General features: G+C 37.1%; 1 protein-coding gene across 4 annotated transcripts in view; it reads right to left on the minus strand.

Annotated features, from left to right (window-relative positions):
• Positions 1–3,328: 3,328 nt before the first annotated feature.
• The window catches only part of LOC107593454 (tetraspanin-18-like), a 38,374-nt gene continuing 24,038 nt past the window's right edge, over positions 3,329–17,664 (minus strand). For all 4 annotated transcript variants that reach the window (XM_016283205.1, XM_016283197.1, XM_016283183.1 and 1 more), the window contains 7 exons: positions 6,674–6,769; positions 5,732–5,926; positions 4,993–5,067; positions 4,809–4,907; positions 4,570–4,731; positions 4,118–4,201; positions 3,329–3,803 (listed from right to left, as the gene is read on the minus strand). In XM_016283205.1, the coding sequence (XP_016138691.1) occupies positions 3,756–3,803; positions 4,118–4,201; positions 4,570–4,731; positions 4,809–4,907; positions 4,993–5,067; positions 5,732–5,926; positions 6,674–6,736 (726 nt within the window). In that variant the 5' untranslated portion in view covers positions 6,737–6,769 and the 3' untranslated portion in view covers positions 3,329–3,755. The remainder of the gene's footprint in view (positions 3,804–4,117; positions 4,202–4,569; positions 4,732–4,808; positions 4,908–4,992; positions 5,068–5,731; positions 5,927–6,673; positions 6,770–17,664) is intronic.

Here is a 17,664-nt window from a genome sequence, read left to right on the forward strand (position 1 = left end):
TATAAGGTGCCTAAGAATGGCCAGTTAGTCCTTTCTGATGCCATTGCGTAATGAATTTCAACTGCTTCCTTCTGGCCGGAGATTTAAACTCCCTTTGTGCAAATCAAACAGATACAAGAATTCCTTTGTACCTGCTGCAATCATGTTTTTAAATGACTTATTATAAATGTGTGTTTTTATGTGTGTAGTGTTGCTGCTGCTGTATGTGCATGTATACTGCTGTCTACATAAAGAATTGCCTTTCAAGGACAATAAAGTTAAGTAATAAAAAAAGACATATAATAGCTGTACATGATCTTTACCAATTCATTTACTATACTTTTGATTCTTTAAAATACAATTTGTTTATTATATGACTGATTGTTCTAATTCGAATTTACATGGCTAATGCATCTAATGACATTTAAGTTATCATATGATTTTTCATTGGAAAACGGATTTATTATATTATTGATCCAATTAATTAAAACAAATTATGTTTGACTTATCTAATTCCAAATAATTTATACTTTGATCCATACTTTATTATATTAGTAATTGTTCTAATTTATTATATGATTGTTAACTCTCGTTTGGATTTATTATATTATATTATATCTAAATCCAATTAATTTATTAAATGATTAACGGGTGAGGTTCGAATTAATTTGTTTTATGACATGATAATTATTTGGAATTTGATGGATTAATCATATAATACATTTACTGAAATTAGACATGATTGTTTCATCTAATTCCAATTACCAAAGGTAAAATACATTCTATTATTAATCCCTCATGACATTTACAATTTTAAATATTTTTATTCTTTAAAGCTAATAGCAGTTACCCTTGCTGGACCTGTTTTGTCCCACGTCTCAAGAATGACTGCATAGTATTAAATAAATATATTATTTAATACACTAAAAGCTTAGAAATAATACGTACAAATTACTTAATTTTTAAATTGTATTAATATTTAATAAATAGTATGTGGATGGGCACAACAGTACTGTTTGGTGATTTATGAAATGCAGGCAGATGTTTTAATATGAGGACGTTAAACATTTAATAAAAATCTAAGTGAACACTATGCAAAAGTCCGTCGGGATGCGTGGCGAAAAATAACTGCCAACTTAGATGCGTAGGTATATCTTACATTTAATTAGTCTGAGAGAGCACTAATTAAGCAGTTTTTATGTATGCAGTATATATATGACACATCTGTGCCGGCCATTTTGTGTGTGTATTATGTTTAGGCTACCTTCTTATTCTGCTGCTGGTCACGCTTAGATCCAACCCTATGGGACCTAGAAGAACGTGGCAACAAGTGAAGACGAAATACATAAGTGGTAGGTCATGGGGTTTTTGTGTGGGTTTGATGCCCGTTGTTATCTCCAAGTAGAGATCTCCGACAGAAAGCAAGAAATGGCATACAGAGCTTTAAAAATGTGCAAAGTGGAGAAGGAAATTCAGTTATTGGACTGGAAATTGGATGCAAGTATGATATTTTGATGATTAACTGTCAGAATAAAGGAAAGGTGCACCTTTCAGACCAAGTAAAATCTGTGTTCAGACATTTTAATTTGTGTTTCCGTAGTTCAGTTGGGAAAACATGAATACAATAAAAGAGGAATAATGGTTTTCTGTGTTAATTTCTGAAATTTCTGAAATTTTAAAATGAGTAAATAGTCAAAAATACAGTGACATGTATAATTAAAATTCAACCGAGAACTGTCTGACACTCAAGTGACTGGATAGATAGATAGATAGACTTTTCATTTGAAAGTGGGCTGAATGGGTGCACTTGTCTAAATATTTATTAGGATAATTTGTGTCTGGAACTATAGTAAGTGGAAATGTACCTTTTTTCTCACTGCAGGCTGATCCTTCATGTTGAAAATAAAACGATTTTTATAAACCTACTGTGTTCCTTTCAATATTCAAAAGTCACAAGTCACAGCAGTTATGTGCAGCAAGATCACTTATAAACTGTGTATGGGGTGCTTGGCATGGAGCACGGTATGGGGTCATGAGAAAAGTCTGACACATGTAACCTGTCACCAGACACAATCATAACCTTACTGAAATCGCTGACATGAAGCTGACTCAATGAATATTATGGAGTTGACCCTAGCTATTTTATTTCAATATTGACAGGAATATCAACAAGTTTGTGAACTGTCATATTTAGGTTTTTGTGTGTGTGTTTGTTGCGTGGTTTTGTGTTTTCTCTCTCTCTCTCTCTCTCTCTCTCTCTCTCTCTCTCTCTCTCTCTCTCTCTATGTTAGTGACTACACAATATATTTTCTACACACTTTTAATGAGCAATGTCAGCTATATAATCCATAAGTATAAATGTCTAACGAAGATAAACACAAAGGTATGTATAGCGCTTTTCACAATAAATATTTTAACCACACAGCGTTAGAACGAATAAAAAAAGCCCTTTAAAAGCCCAAATGGGTTGCAAGCTGTAGGTGACAGAGGCTTGGTGAAACCTTTTTAAAATACAAACACAAACACGAATACAAATACAAACTAATCTTGACAGAATACGTGCAGTGCTTTACCCCACATCGGATGTTTTATTTTATTTTATATTTTTAGTAATTATCATGCGTCTAAAATACAAACAATTATTGAAAGCATGTAGCCTACAATGCAACACTTTTCCCTGAAACAGATTTGTTTGTTATTGTTGTTATTATAAAGAGTCAAAGTGTAATCAAACCTTTTTCCGTTTTACACCTTTTTTTCTGACATTTTCCTCAGACCCTTAGCACCCCCTTGTTTGAAACCCCTTATTCTATATTAAAAACTCAGAATTAGTTTAGTGTTTTTAATTGAATAACTTAAGGGTTTAACACAATTTAGATAACAAGAGAAAGGCTGCACTGAAGAAGATGAGACTAGTCCAAACAGAAGAGGAGCTGCCCCCTGAGAACAATGTGGACAGTCCTATCATAGCAAGCATAGTTGGTGGCTGCTGGTCTGATCCAGGAGATACAGCTGGCTGCAGCAGTTATGTCACAGGTATGTGCACCACATTCTTTTTGTCTCTACAAATCGATACTGCAGTAAATATACATAATTCATATCACATCATTTCAGTGACTGATCATGGACTGGCCCTACTTCAGCCACCTGTATTATCAGATGAAGAGCTGGACTTTGTAAGTTTACAGCTCTGTTTATTTTAATGGGATATCAAGATCATCATTCTTGAGAAGTGGGACAAAACAGGGTGCAAAATTGAAAAAATAAAACCTTGTACTCCGATAAATGAAACTACATTTATGTATCTTATACACACACACACACACACACACACACACACACGCACACACAAACCAATCTTCCCTGTTTCACAGACACACACTCCCATTCACACAGTGTTTTATTTTAATCATGGCTCTGGAGCAGTGGTGAACAATGTACTGTAAATAAAAGGTAAACCATATTGGTACAAATCAGTCTTTTTGTCATCTATAAATATTCAACCAAATATCAGTGCAAGGTGTCCTCCATTGACCTTAAATGACTGCCATAGATGCCACCCTTAATTTACGAATGACTCTTACTTTTGTTTTTCACAAGTACCTCAAAGTCCCAGCTGTGAAGTACGATACATTTTTGGCAATTCTCAGATATTCCAGCATCACAACATAGAAATGGCAAATATATAAGTGTTTCCTTCTTTTTTATTATTTAAAAATTTCTTCCATGTCATGTTTTTCCTCCTCAAAATGTCCTTAATGTACAGCATGTTAAGATTACTGGATTCCCCTAAACAAGCACATAGCAAACACCATGGCAAAAAGCTGATGGGAGAGAAAGAAAAACAAATAAAGTTTAGCAAAGAGTTCAATGCAAATACTATTTTAAAACAACTTCTTTACTACATTGAGCTCGGTAAAGGCGCTATATAAATTAAATATATTATTATTGTTATTATTATTATTATTACATTCATTTGAACAGAATTGTGAGAAGCCCATTTCATGGTAAAGCAACTTCTCTCTCCACTAGGTGGCGATCACAACCCATAGTTCTTGAAAAACAATTTGTCATCACATGATAAGTGTAAAATCATCACATCATACTTTGTTATTAAAAAGCTAAATCATAACCTTACTTCAATAGTCAGTACCACAATAGCAAGGGCTCCAGCCATGTAGATGTATGTCTCAAAATAGTCCACCACTGCTGAATAACAGCCCTGTTTCAAAGAAGTACAGACTTTAATACGAGAGAACAAAATAATGTTGCTTCAGTGGATACTGAATTTCTCATTTATTACTAACTACTCATAGTGACGCCATTCTAAATTGGTTATAACCTGTGTGTGTGCGTGTGTATGTATATGTATATACAGTATATTAATAGAAGAGTATATGTGACTCAGAATATGAATAATTCGTTTCGAGAGCTATTACATAGACAGGGTCATATACCACACCAAAAAACAACATATTTACTTTCTTTTATTTTGGTTTTCATCCTTTTTTCTATTCAGTTTATTAATGCATTTCTTGTTGCATATTCATTCCCACTCATTTACTAATTTGTACTAAACTCATTGCTGACCTTGTTACGGATTGGCATAATTCCCTTGAGACACTCCTCCTTGCTCAGCATCAGATGGTTCCTCTGGCAACAAACCTCTGGCACTAGTCTGCTGGGGTTCAGCCGTCTGAAGAGGCTCTGATCATTGAAGTCTTCAGCGCTGTTCACCCCACAGCAATCAAACTATGAAGAGACCAATACACAGTGTAATGTCTTTAAAGGCATTATTGTGCTATATTTTGTACAGTATGTTATCATACTGTGGTCATAATGGCGTTCCATGTGGAGGTGAAGACATCAGTGCTATTGGTGCCTTGGTAATGTACTTTCAGCTCCTTGGTGAAGTAATCTCTGGTGAGCTGTTGATCCACAGATAGACAGTAGTAGTGAGAGCAGTGGTATATTACAGGTGGCTTGATGATATCCAGCTATAATAATACTCACATGCTCCCGGAAAATTAATGCCAGAATGGCCACCGCCAGCTCTGCCAGAAATATGATGAGTATGAGCATGAAGAACTGTGGAAGAAAAACAGGATATTTGCATCTAAATCAGATGTGAAGTAGTTTAGATGTCTAAATATGAATAGGAATTCACAAAATTAATATCATTCTGGCTGATACTGAGAAGCCAATTATTATGATGCTATAGCCTATTTTAAAATGTATATTATTCTGTTTAAATTAATAAAAAGTATTATGATATATTTGCATCTGAATCAGATGTGAAGTACTTCAGATGCCTAAATATGCAACAAATAAGTATATTAAATGATACACACATTGTTTTTTGATGCTAAATAGGGATGCACAATATTAATATAATTCTTGCCGTTGATTTGAAAATATATATTATTTTGTTTCAAAAATAAAAGTAAAACCCTAAATTAAAAAAAAAAGTAAAAATAAATATTTTAAATGCTTCAAGTGAATTTAGGCATAACAACGTTATAATCCACAGTATAAAAATGGACATTTATTTTGATATTTGCTAAAGATTACATTTAGTGTTATTAAATTATTAGAATTATTATTAGTTTTTAAACATTTATTTTAAGTGAGCATTAGATGACAGCAAAGGTAATCTAAGTAGTACAAATGGGGGAAATTGTATTTACAATAAATATCCAATATTGACAGATACCAATAAATTATATATCTAGTAAGAAAGAAAATCCCATACAAACAGTAGAAGGCATTTATTTTCTCGTATGGCTCCGCAGCAGCCCAGAAATCCCAGTAGGAACAGCATCCCGCCCATGATCAAAATTGTATAGACTCCTGTAAACAGGAGAGGGTTTGCTGCCACAATCTCCCGGAAACCTGTCGGATCCACCAGCACCCAGATTCCCACCCCAAGAAGGAATGCACCTCCAAGCTAAAGGAGAAAATGGCTTAGTAAAGATCCCAGCATATATAAACAAAAAAATGTGATTTTATGATATAGCAATATTGAGCTTATCAAATAATGATTGATGCTCAGTTTTTCTATGGAACAGCACATTTTCCCACAGCACTATAGTGTAGCAGAGGGAAATTCATGATACTGCTAAAAAAACACCTTTGAGAACAAAGGAAGACTAGGAAGTGCAGTGTGGTTTATGAGCAAAACGAAGGCACATTGGTGCAAGATCAGTGTGTTTTTTTCATACCGTTATGTTAACATTTTTTCAAAGTGGCGACTTGGATCATTCAGACTCTTTTCAACTACACGTTTTGTTAGGAAAGCAAGAGTCTGCACCTGCATCTCATCAGGTTTTCAATATAATAAAGAAACCAGATTCTTTTCACACTTCCAACCAAAGCAAATCATCACTCCTAGTCAGTCTGAAACAAACACAACTAGCATGATGCCACAGTCAAGTTCAGATCTTATCAGCCTAAGGTATGTAAAACAATGGTCTACGCTTTTAAAAATAAATGTTCTTTAACGGCATCAATGGTTCCATGAAGAACCTTTCAAGAACATTCACCTTTTCATTCTTTATTGTGGAAGACATTCTTTGAATTATTAAAATATTCTTCACACTGTTGAATGAAAGGCTCTTTGGGGAACACAAAATGGTTCCCCAATGGCATCACTGCAAAACCCCTTTTGGAACCTTTAGAGAAAGAGAGCACTCACAAAAATGAAGAAGTTGAAGATGAACATGAGGTACTTGATGCAACTAAGACAGTCCCCCTCCATACTTGTGCCTCTTGCTGAAGCTTCTCCTTGCCCCTGAGGAAGCATCGTAAGAAACAAAGAGAGGCGTTACTCCACAGGAGACGCACAAGTCACATGCTCCATTTAAAGATAAGTCCAGGAGTCAGTGTTGTAAGTGACTGGTGCGCTTTTGTGTTTTTAAGCTCATTCAGTGAGATCATTTTGTGAATTTGTCACTTAAATAATACACTGGCATTGACAAAACACACATTGACAGACATATTGTGTTCAGGCGCTCCAGATGAATAATGCCGCATTATGTAGTTCAAAGAATGACTGGCAGCTCCTGTAATCATATGCCTGTAGATGTAACACAAAGATAGACGTAAAACAAAATTCACAGCCTTTACTCTATAAAAAAAAAACATTTCACACTGACTGCTCATGCATGTTCCATGCTGACTCGACGTACACAATGAGTTGTTTGTGAAAGGAAATATGCAGGAGGAGTACTGAAAACGGGCAGCTTGGCTAAAAAAACACCATCAGGACTGCTGGAGCACATTTGCTCATCTTCACACCAGGAGAGATACTCAGACGGCTAAATAAACATGTCCTTTCAGCACTCCAGACGCTGTGTGCCCCAGTCTTTCTCTGAAATTCATCTAAGCACTCTAGTTCTTTTCTGCTTATATGCTCCAGGTGTTTTCAAACAATATTCCATCACCTGTGCTTCTTTAATGATGCAAATTTCCCTTTGCTCTGCTACGAGACAATACAAGGTGCAAAGGGTACAAAAACGCTATTAGAGGGTTGGCTGCCTGAAATTACTGATTATTTTTTATTATTTATACTCAGTATCTCGCTTTTCAGCTTTGTGATGATAAAGAATATTTGTTTGATGCTTTTTCCCGCATGTCTTTTCAGAGTAATGAGGTTGATGGTAAGTGCTCCCTCCATGAAAAGCTAAAGTGTCCCTTGCTGACAATACACTCTCAATAATTACAGGCCATTAGGGGAATTTAGGTTAATGATGGTACAGTTCTTCATTAGAGCATTGGGTCCTGAGCTCACCTCCCACAGGTAGCTTTGACTTTGGTACTGCCTCAAAAACTGGCGCTTGGGATCAGGTGAAGCAGTAGTGCGTATAATAACAGACGGACTTTCATATTTTCTGCTTGCTATGACCAGCCAGTGTCTCGGCTAGCCTTCTGCAGCTGTGGTCCCTGTAAAAATAGCTCTGAACAGCTGGCCGATTTCACAGGAGCTGATGGTCCACCTCTCTTCTCACGGAACGGTTCTGGTTCATAAACGCTTCATAATTCAATAATCCCCCCAGCCTGGTTTTTCCAAAGTAATTTCCTGTGCAACACTGCGAGTCAGTCAGGTGTTATAAGTGGCGGAATGGAAGGGACCTCGGGAGCCCTGCTAAACTCAGTTAACTTGCAGGTGCGTGAGCAATTTTATTTGTATGTTTGTGGAAAGGTGGGTGGTTGGCCATATCAGTTGTCTTAGATTAAGACCACCAGCCTCAGAAGGTTTAAAGGCCATTATCACAGAGCCACAGCTACCTTTATTTATTAAGGTCTTCAAACCTCATTACAACAATCCAGATACTCCAATAATGGACAAAATCAGTTGCATTATATAAATTAATGGTCCATATACAATTTTTGTTTGTATCTTTGTACTCTATTTAATTAATTTACAATGCATCAAACTATGGTAGTTAATCAGTGAGTTGCGTAGTTGTTTGGGAAACACACCCCAGAACCATTTCACAATTCACTCAAAAGTATGTTTACACGCAACCAAATAATCAGTTTAAAATTGCATTGTTGGCTCAATCAATCTGGTTGAGCTCGATCCAAATTAAATTTCAATCTGACTGAAAGGGGTGGTGTATATATTAAATAATCTGATTCAAAAATACTAGCATGCATGCACAGTGCAGTGATGTTTATGGCTTAGGTTTATGTATGTTTATGTCTTGTGACCTGACCAGTGGTGGAGTGTGAATATTTTCTAAAAAGCTTTTCTGACTTTTTTTTTTTGATAGGCCTATGTCATAAAAGCAAAAACACCAGTTATGCTCACTATAGCTCTTGTAACTTGCAGTCTCTTTCTCCATTTCTGAATGTGGCAACTGACACAATGCGCATGAGCTGAACTTCGGAATAAAGAAATATGTTATAATATATAATATATATATATATATATATATATATATATATAATATATCTGATTGCAATGTTTAGGGTACATATAAACAGAACTTTCAGATTGTGAAATGTGATTGGTTTTAGCACACAAAAGTAGACAACACAGGTAAATATCCACAACACAGAGCTTTATTGAGAGGCTTTGTGCACAGACTTGGCTAAAATTGGAGATGAACCAGTGATAGAAGTTAGCAAAGCCCAGGAATCGTTGAAGTTATTTGATGGTGCTTGGTTGCAGCCATTCCTTGACAACTTGTACCTTCCTCTGGTCCATGTGAATGCCATGATGGTCGATGACATATCCCAGAAACTGGATAGAATTACGGTGAAACTCACACTTCTCCAGTTTAGAGGTGGTGTTGTCTCAGCTTCTGAAGGACCTGCTTCACGTGGTGGCGATGTTTGTCCAGGTTCTGGGAGAAAACGAGGATGTCATCGATGTCCACTATGACGGAGCGTTGGAAGTACTCCCGGAACACCTCATTCATGAATCCTTGGAAGACCGAGGGTGAGTCGGTGGGCCACCTTACTAGACATGGATGAAGGAAGTGCAGGTGGCTTCGGAACGGACGATACACAGTTCTGAAAACAATATTCACTCCATTGCAGGATCTCACCAGTATTCCACTTCACATTGGGAGAGTGTTGGGTTAACCAAGGGTGTCCCAAGATGATGTAGGCAATTGAACCTTCCAGCATCAGAAATTAAATGGGTTCATCATGATGCAGACATCCAATGCAAAGCGTGATGGTGGGAGAGCAGTACAGGATCTTGCCTTTGCCCATCAGTTTTCCCAAGACAGTGTGAATAGGTTGAGTTGTCGGAGGAGATTCAGTGAGATGAGAGCTCCCGGAGGGGTCCCAAGTCGAGAAGAACTTGTGCTGAATCAGATCGGTGAGTAGAGGTTAGCAGCACAGTAGTGCGTGACAGTGGGGCAATCATGGGTTGTAACTGAAGGGTACTCACGGCTGGGCATGGTGGACGGACTGGGCAGGCAGCCATCATGTGTCCTGCTGCTCCATAATACAAACAGAGACTGTTGTTGATTTTCTGTTGATGCTCCGCTGTGAGGTGAGGTGGTACGAATCTATCTGCATGGGTTCTGGTGCTGGAGGTGTGGCAGATGGTGTGGCGGGTAGAGGAGATGTAGCAGGTAGATCCATATTACAGGCTGCGAGCCACTGAGAGATGCAGATAGCCATTTGGATGAAATTTTCCAAGCCCATAACATCACCATAGATGACCATTTGCTAACGGATGTTGAGGCTGAGCCCTTGTCTGAACCGGTAAGGAACACCACTTCATTCAAGCCACTGGTGGCCGCAAGAGTGCGGAACTGCAGTGCATAATCTCTCACTGTGGAGGAGCCTTGACATAGCTGGAAGAGTTGATCGCCTACGGACAGTTTGCTGGCTGTTTGTCCAAATACCTCTTTGAAGTAAGTGATGAATGCAGTGAGTGAGCTGGTAATGGGGCTGTATCCCAGATGGATTGTGCCCACTGCAGAGTTCGTCCAGACAAGAGTGATATGATATAGGCAATTTTGGCCCGATCGCTGGGGAATAATTGGGGCTGCATCTCGAAGAGATGTATCCTTTTGATGTATCCTGATCTCCTTTTCCAGTGTGTATTTGGCCTGTTTACTCAAGAATCTGTCCCCATTCCTGCGAGCATCTTCTTTGGCCTGACAGAGTTTTGCAGTGAACCATGGTTTGTCTATTGTAATATACCTTGTACATACAATTGTCAATTTGTATATTGTTATTGCCTATTCACTTGTTCTAATTTTTTTTTTTATTATCTGTGTTTTTGTCCTGTCACTGTCATTCTGTTGCACTGTGGAAGCTTCTGTCACGATAACAGATTCCTTGTATGTGTAAACATACCTGGAAATAAAGCTCATTCTCATTCTGATTCTGATTCTGAAGAGTACATCGGATGGGCCATGGGACTGGCGGAGACAGATTGTGAAACAGTGGAAGAGATTGGCTGAAGAGACTGATGGATGGCCTTGTGTTTGCTCATTGAACTTAAAAGCACCCAAAAATCTGGGTTTTTCATGCAGAAGGGACCTCTTGAACTGTAGAGGGAAAAAAACAATGCACTGTTACAGCAGTAGATGAGAGTCAATGAACGAGGAGATAGTGGGGCAATATTGAGCTATGAGTTCTGCATTCAGCTACAGAACACAACCAATCACACACCACCTCTGCCTCTTACAGAATAAATCAACCTGTCACAGCTGCCTGGAGGAATCGTAGCATACACATGAAGTGCTTTCACACAGCTCTGACAAAACATTGAATTCACAATGCACTCATCCATCACGAGATAGCCTCCAACTGGGTGGTACAGCTCAGAGAGAAACAGTATGGAGGATCTTCTTCATCCACTCCTCACATTGCGTGTAAACACTTGTTATAAGCTATTTGAGTGCGACATGAGGAAATTGCTCTTCAAACCATCTGTGCATGTTTGTCTCAGCTTACCCATGAGATCCAGCATTGGTCTTTCCATCTGAAGGTTTCTTCTGGTTGTGAAGTACAAATTGCTTAACAAATAATAACATTAGGCAGCATGTTTCTGATTGAATGATTACCACGTTTTCTAACTAAACACGTCGAAATACTGCACTTAGGTTAAAACTGCACTTAAAGGTGCAATGATTGTCTTCAGAAACATTTTTTGTTATGCTGGTTGAAAGTCTCTTCACATCCCGATAGCAATCATTAAGTTAAGTTAAGGTCTAAATGTATTTGTCTGTATTTATATATTCTGTTCAGTCCGAGCATTTTAATATGCTTCCCTACCTGCCTGTCAACATATGTATTTGCATACCTCTGTGCATCGGGTTCGCACAGACAGGATATCATCAGCGTGTTCCCGCACGCTGTGCAGACAGAGGGAGAATGACAGACAAACATCAACAACCCGATCTTCCTTCCTGGTATTGTAGTACTTTTAAAGTTTTCTCACCGCTGAATGACACATGATGTAGCCCAGCAGTTAATCCAGTCCTCGCGCCAGCTCGTTAGAAGTGAGCTGCGTGCATGAACTGTGTTCCGATCGATATGATCCCTACACAGTTTTCATTGCTCCCTATACTCCCTGAGCGGGGGAAATCCGTTGAAGTTTACTTCACTTCGGAACATGGGCTGGAATTGGGAAACACTGATGTAGCCTATTGTAATAATGCTGTTCTGTCTGTGAGCGTAAATGCATTCAGGGGGCGTGGCTTTGGACGGCGATTGCAGGGAGGGTGGGACATTCACTTTCAGTGCTATCAGGCTAAAGTTAGCATTTTCCAATATCTCCTACTGCACCTTTAACTCTATTTTGGTAAAGGATGTCACAGCTACCGACTGCCTTTGCTGAAGTCTTGCTGTCTTTTGTTAGAGGTCTGTCACATTTACCTATTAAAAATGGAAGATGGGTGTCAGACTAAAGGACTGCCTCTGACATTTTTCTCCGATTCCCTGTCACGAACTGCAACACCCATTTTGGCAGCAAATCAATCTGAAGCTCAGTGAATTGTAAACAGGAATACCAAACAACCAACAAACTATTGCCTGAATTAAGATGTAATGGTATAGTATGTTTATTTCGTCTTCAGCGAGAATAAACAAATATGGTTACAAAATATATATTTTGTCATCATTTACTCACTTTCATGTTGTTCCAAAACTGTTTGTCTTTCTTTCTTGGAAAATACCATGAAAGTCAGAGGCATCCAATGATGTTTTGTCATACAGGTTTACAAGAGAGTGAATGCTGACAGTTTTTTTTTCTGTAAACTATTTCTTTAACCCTATAAAGCCTACTACATCATATTTGATATACAAATTTCTGAGGCCTCTAAATTATAAACTTGATCAAAACTTTGCTGAAAAATCTATGTACACAATCTGCTACAAGATTTCTGTCATCTTATTTGGGACATATATCCTGTAGAGTGACAACTGATAATTCTATACATTTTATTTAAGTCTGCTATACTGTTATAAATATCTAATTGATTTACATTAAAAACAAATATCAGAAAATATTTTTTTCTAAACGTTCAATAAACATTTTAAATACTTCAGCATTTGCTGAGAAAATGTTTGACAGACATGTACTTCACTGGCTACTATTAGACTAATGTTTGCCAGAAACCAAATGAAAAATAAGCCATACTGCATTCTAAAAGACAACCTTTTAACAGAGATTTGCATTCTCCAAAGTGATATAAACCAGACAGCATGCTTTTAACTTTTTTTATAACTGTGCCAGCATGGGGCTGATTAAAAGTTTTTACTTTATAAAGAAAAAGGCCCCCCCCCCCCCCCAAAAAAAAACTCAACTAAAACTATAGCTTAGATAATAGATAATAAAACTAAGCATTTAATTATCATCTTGCAGCCTATTATTTGGGACATATATCCTGTAGAGTGACAACTGATAATTCTATACATTTTATTTAAGCCTGCTATACTGTTATAAATATCTAATTGATTTACATTAAAAACAAATATCAGAAAATATTTTTTTCTAAACGTTCAATAAACATTTTAAATACTTCAGCATTTGCTGAGAAAATGTTTGACAGACATGTACTTCACTGGCTACTATTAGACTAATGTTTGCCAGAAACCAAATGAAAAATAAGCCATACTGCATTCTAAAAGACAACCTTTTAACAGAGATTTGCATTCTCCAAAGTGATATAAACCAGACAGCATGCTTTTAACTTTTTTTATAACTGTGCCAGCATGGGGCTGATTTCAGTAGAATATATTGAACTTAAAACACTTTAGCACTGAAAAGTCTCTATTTTGCATGTAATCATACAAAGAAAGAGATGCGTCAAAGTTAAAGCCTGATTTCAAAGGTTCCAAATTTCTTGAGACAATTCCCTTCAACAATGTTTCCTTTGTTCATAAAGATGAAAACTAGGTGGAAATGACAAACTGAAAGAACACAACACAGTGAACACTTTGCTACATAATGATCAGACACTAACATTAATAAGCCACATAAAAATTCACACTCTTTGTAATACATCGTCAAAACAGGATCTATGGTTAGATGTACGAACCTCTCTATATCTAGTCCTTTTGATGAAACCAAGTTGATATTTTTGGCATACATTCCCGAACTGAGACCTAGTAAAGATTGTATTTTACCACTGGGGAGCTTTTTCTTCCTCCTCCCGATCTTCTTATCCAAGTCCCTAAACTGAGGTCAAACGGCTATTGCTTTTACCTTTGATTATAGGTCACTGCACCAAATAACTTCAAATGAATGGCATAGCATGATATTAAATACATACAAAAACATATTATTTTCCTCTTATGGGTCTAAACTGATAAGGTAGAGAAAAAAATGTTGTGGAGGAGGGTGGAGGAACGATCCATATTAAAGAGCAGGAGTCAATGGTTGCTGTGTGAGGTGAGCTGAATGCTAAGCAGACACATAAAGTGAATTTATAGGACTTGCCTCTCTTCTTTAGACAGTTACTGAAGCCCTTGGGAAACAGCTGTGTCTGAGTTATCTCATGTGGCATTAGCATATACATCATAACCTCTGTATTGATGAACCGCGCTCTGGTGCACAACCAGTAAGTCAATTAATGCTACTCTGTTTCTCAAAGGAGTATATTAAGCTAAAGGGCATCACTTAAAGGAAATAATTTAGAGGGGGAAAAAGAGGGTTTCCTTTTCATGTGATAGCATTTATTGAACGATACAACACAAAAATATGCTAATGCATTACTGTAATATATGTAGTTCTTTTCAGAGCATGCACCAGTAAACACTGCTATTATTTATGGCTTTTCCTTCACAGTCCGACACCTTCAATCATCCACGGTCTGTGCATTCTAAAGCATCCTGTATCTGAGGATGATGTTTCTGAAGAGAGATGCCTGTGTATCTAATTATGTCAGCACCTCAATCTACCCAAGGGAGAAATGTACACCAATGCTAGAGGCAATCGATGCATTTAGGCTAAGAATTGATCTGTTGATTAGATGCTACACCAATATTCTCACCGCTTTTTCTTTGGAGATAAAGCTCGTAATTTCTCAAGATTCATGCCAAGTACACAGTAGAAACAGTGATTCTTCAGTCCCTTAGTTCAGACTATTAATCACCATTATTTGGACTATTAATAACCTGTAATTGTGTTATGGTACTCAGGGGCGTCATGCAATTATTATTTTTGAGGGGGCACGAGTCAAAAACTCCAATTATAATCACTGAATCTGTTTACACTGTGAAATGCATATATTACTTGCATCGTACGCACATCTGCACTTTGCTGTTTCTGAGGAGAGAGTTAATTCGCTAGAAAGCAGAATTCACGGTGCGTTCCAAACAGATATATCGCCCTCCGAAGGGCACTTCGGTGTGAAAACAATTATGGCCACCATATTAAAGGGTCGTTCCAAACCGAAGTACTCAAAACTGGCCACTTCAAAGGGGCCTTCGGAATGAAGGATTTCAAAGGGTACAACTGATGAACACTTAGGGCCCCCCATGATCCGTAATGACTGTAATATTTTTACGAGTTTTATTACATTATTATGGTCAAAACGACATTGTACTTCAACAATTACTTTGCAGCTACCTTTATCAGTACATTCAAATATTTCAAATACATAGACACAATAGACATTACAAATACATATTACATTACATTACATATACAAATATACATTATATTTAACGTAAAAGACAACTGGGGGTCAACAGAGTACAAAAATGTTGTAACAAAATGTATGACAAAGGTACATCCTTGATCGTCTCGTTAAGATGACGCAGAAGTGCGTTCCAAAAAAATAGTTATTTTTTACCCCTACACCCTTCATCCCTTCGAAGCTCTCACTCCGGAGGGTAAACCCTTTGAAGGGATTAGGGCATAGGGATGAGCCGTTCCGAATGGAACGCAGGGTCAGTCAGCGACCCGCGCAGTGAACAAAACTCTGGTGTTTCAGCGATGACTCATCTGAACACCTCTGATTGGCCAGTGCATTCATAAGCTCAACAGAATCATGTGTAATTGGTTATAATGCGCAGTGCTGTAAAAATGCATCTGTGTCCGGCTCAGCACCAGCCAAAGTGCGAACGAAGATTTGAATTTAGCAGTTAGTGATGTGCCGCACATCACACCCGTGTGATTGTATCAAATATAAAAAATATAATTTGGCTATTTTTGTCTTTTGGAAGCAGCATTCCAAATCCACTTGGCTCGAAAATCTGAGGGGGCACATTCCCCACCCAGTTTGGATGAGCATGACGCCTCTGATAGTAGCCTACTTAAAATTGTGATGTAACATAAGTAGTGACAGATCTTTTCTTCCATATTGTAATGTACATCAGAGTGAAACAGATTGTCGAAAAACAAAAAAGATATAGGACAGGAACTTGGTTCTTTCCATCGGTTGGTGAGTGGATGAAGGCAGATCTGAATATGAGTTTGCAGTCAATTGTAAGAAAAAGGTAGGGTTTAAGTTGACTGAATGAATTGAGATGTCCGTCATACATCACCAGAGAGAACTCTGTAGTTTCACTGGAAGCTCAAGGTATAACACTGATTGAAAAGTATCAGCTCAAAAAAAAAACCTATAGGAATGAATCTTACACAATAAAATGCATTAAGAAAACAGATAGGGTTATTTACACTTAATGCTGACTTCAACTATTTAAACTTTAGAAAGCCTCTGATGTGATGACTGACTAATTCTTCACAGTTTCATGTATGAGATGTTTCATCTACCATGTTCCCATTGGTATTCAGGAGCTTTTACTCTGATCCACAATGCTATGACCTTCAAACGATGTGTTTTGACTCAGAAATAAGGTCAGACAGATAAAACTGGGTTTTCTTTTAAGAAAGTGAAAACACTGACCCTAAAATACATAAGAGATCTGTGTATTGGACAGTCCTTTTAGCAGAAGTCCACAGCATTATGCTGTAAGGAAAAGAAAACATGGTGGATATTTCAGGACAAAACATATCATCTAAATCCTAAACAAAAATTATTTCATCTAGATAAAATAAATAAATGTGAATCATTTCACTAAAATATAATATAATATAATACATGAGAGAATTATGAAATGTAACAATATTATAAATTATTAAATAATTATATTCTAAATTATTATTACCTAAAAATTATTATTAATTTAACAAATAAATATGAGTACACAAGCAAATATTCATATGTGACCCTGGACCACAAAACCAGTCATATCAGTTTTTCGAAATTGAGATTTATACATCACCTGAAAGCTGAATAAATAAGCTCCATTGATGTATGGTTTGTTAGGATATGACAATATTTGGCTGAGATACAACTATTTGAAAATCTGGAATCTGAGGGTGCAAAAAAATCTAAATATTGAGAAAATCGCCTTTAAAGTTGTCCAAATGAAGTTCTTAGCAATGCATATTACTAATCAAAAATTAAGTTTTAATATATTTACAGGAGGAAATTTACTAAATATCTTCATGGAACATGATCTTTACTTAATAGCCTAATGATTTTTGGCATAAAAGAAAAATCAATAATTCTGACCCATAAAATGTATTTTTGGCTATTGCTACAAATATAACCCAGCGACTTAAGACTGGTTTTGTGGTCCAGGGTCACATATTTCTAAATTAGACTCTTAATGGTGGCTCTCCATTGGACTAGACTTAATTGGTGCCTGAGAAACCTGCCAATAAAGTAATTATGGAAAAATTATATTTAATTTGAA

This window comes from Sinocyclocheilus grahami, unplaced genomic scaffold, assembly GCF_001515645.1.
Source record: "Sinocyclocheilus grahami isolate Dianchi unplaced genomic scaffold, SAMN03320097.WGS_v1.1 scaffold10.1, whole genome shotgun sequence".
NCBI lineage: Eukaryota > Metazoa > Chordata > Actinopteri > Cypriniformes > Cyprinidae > Sinocyclocheilus > Sinocyclocheilus grahami.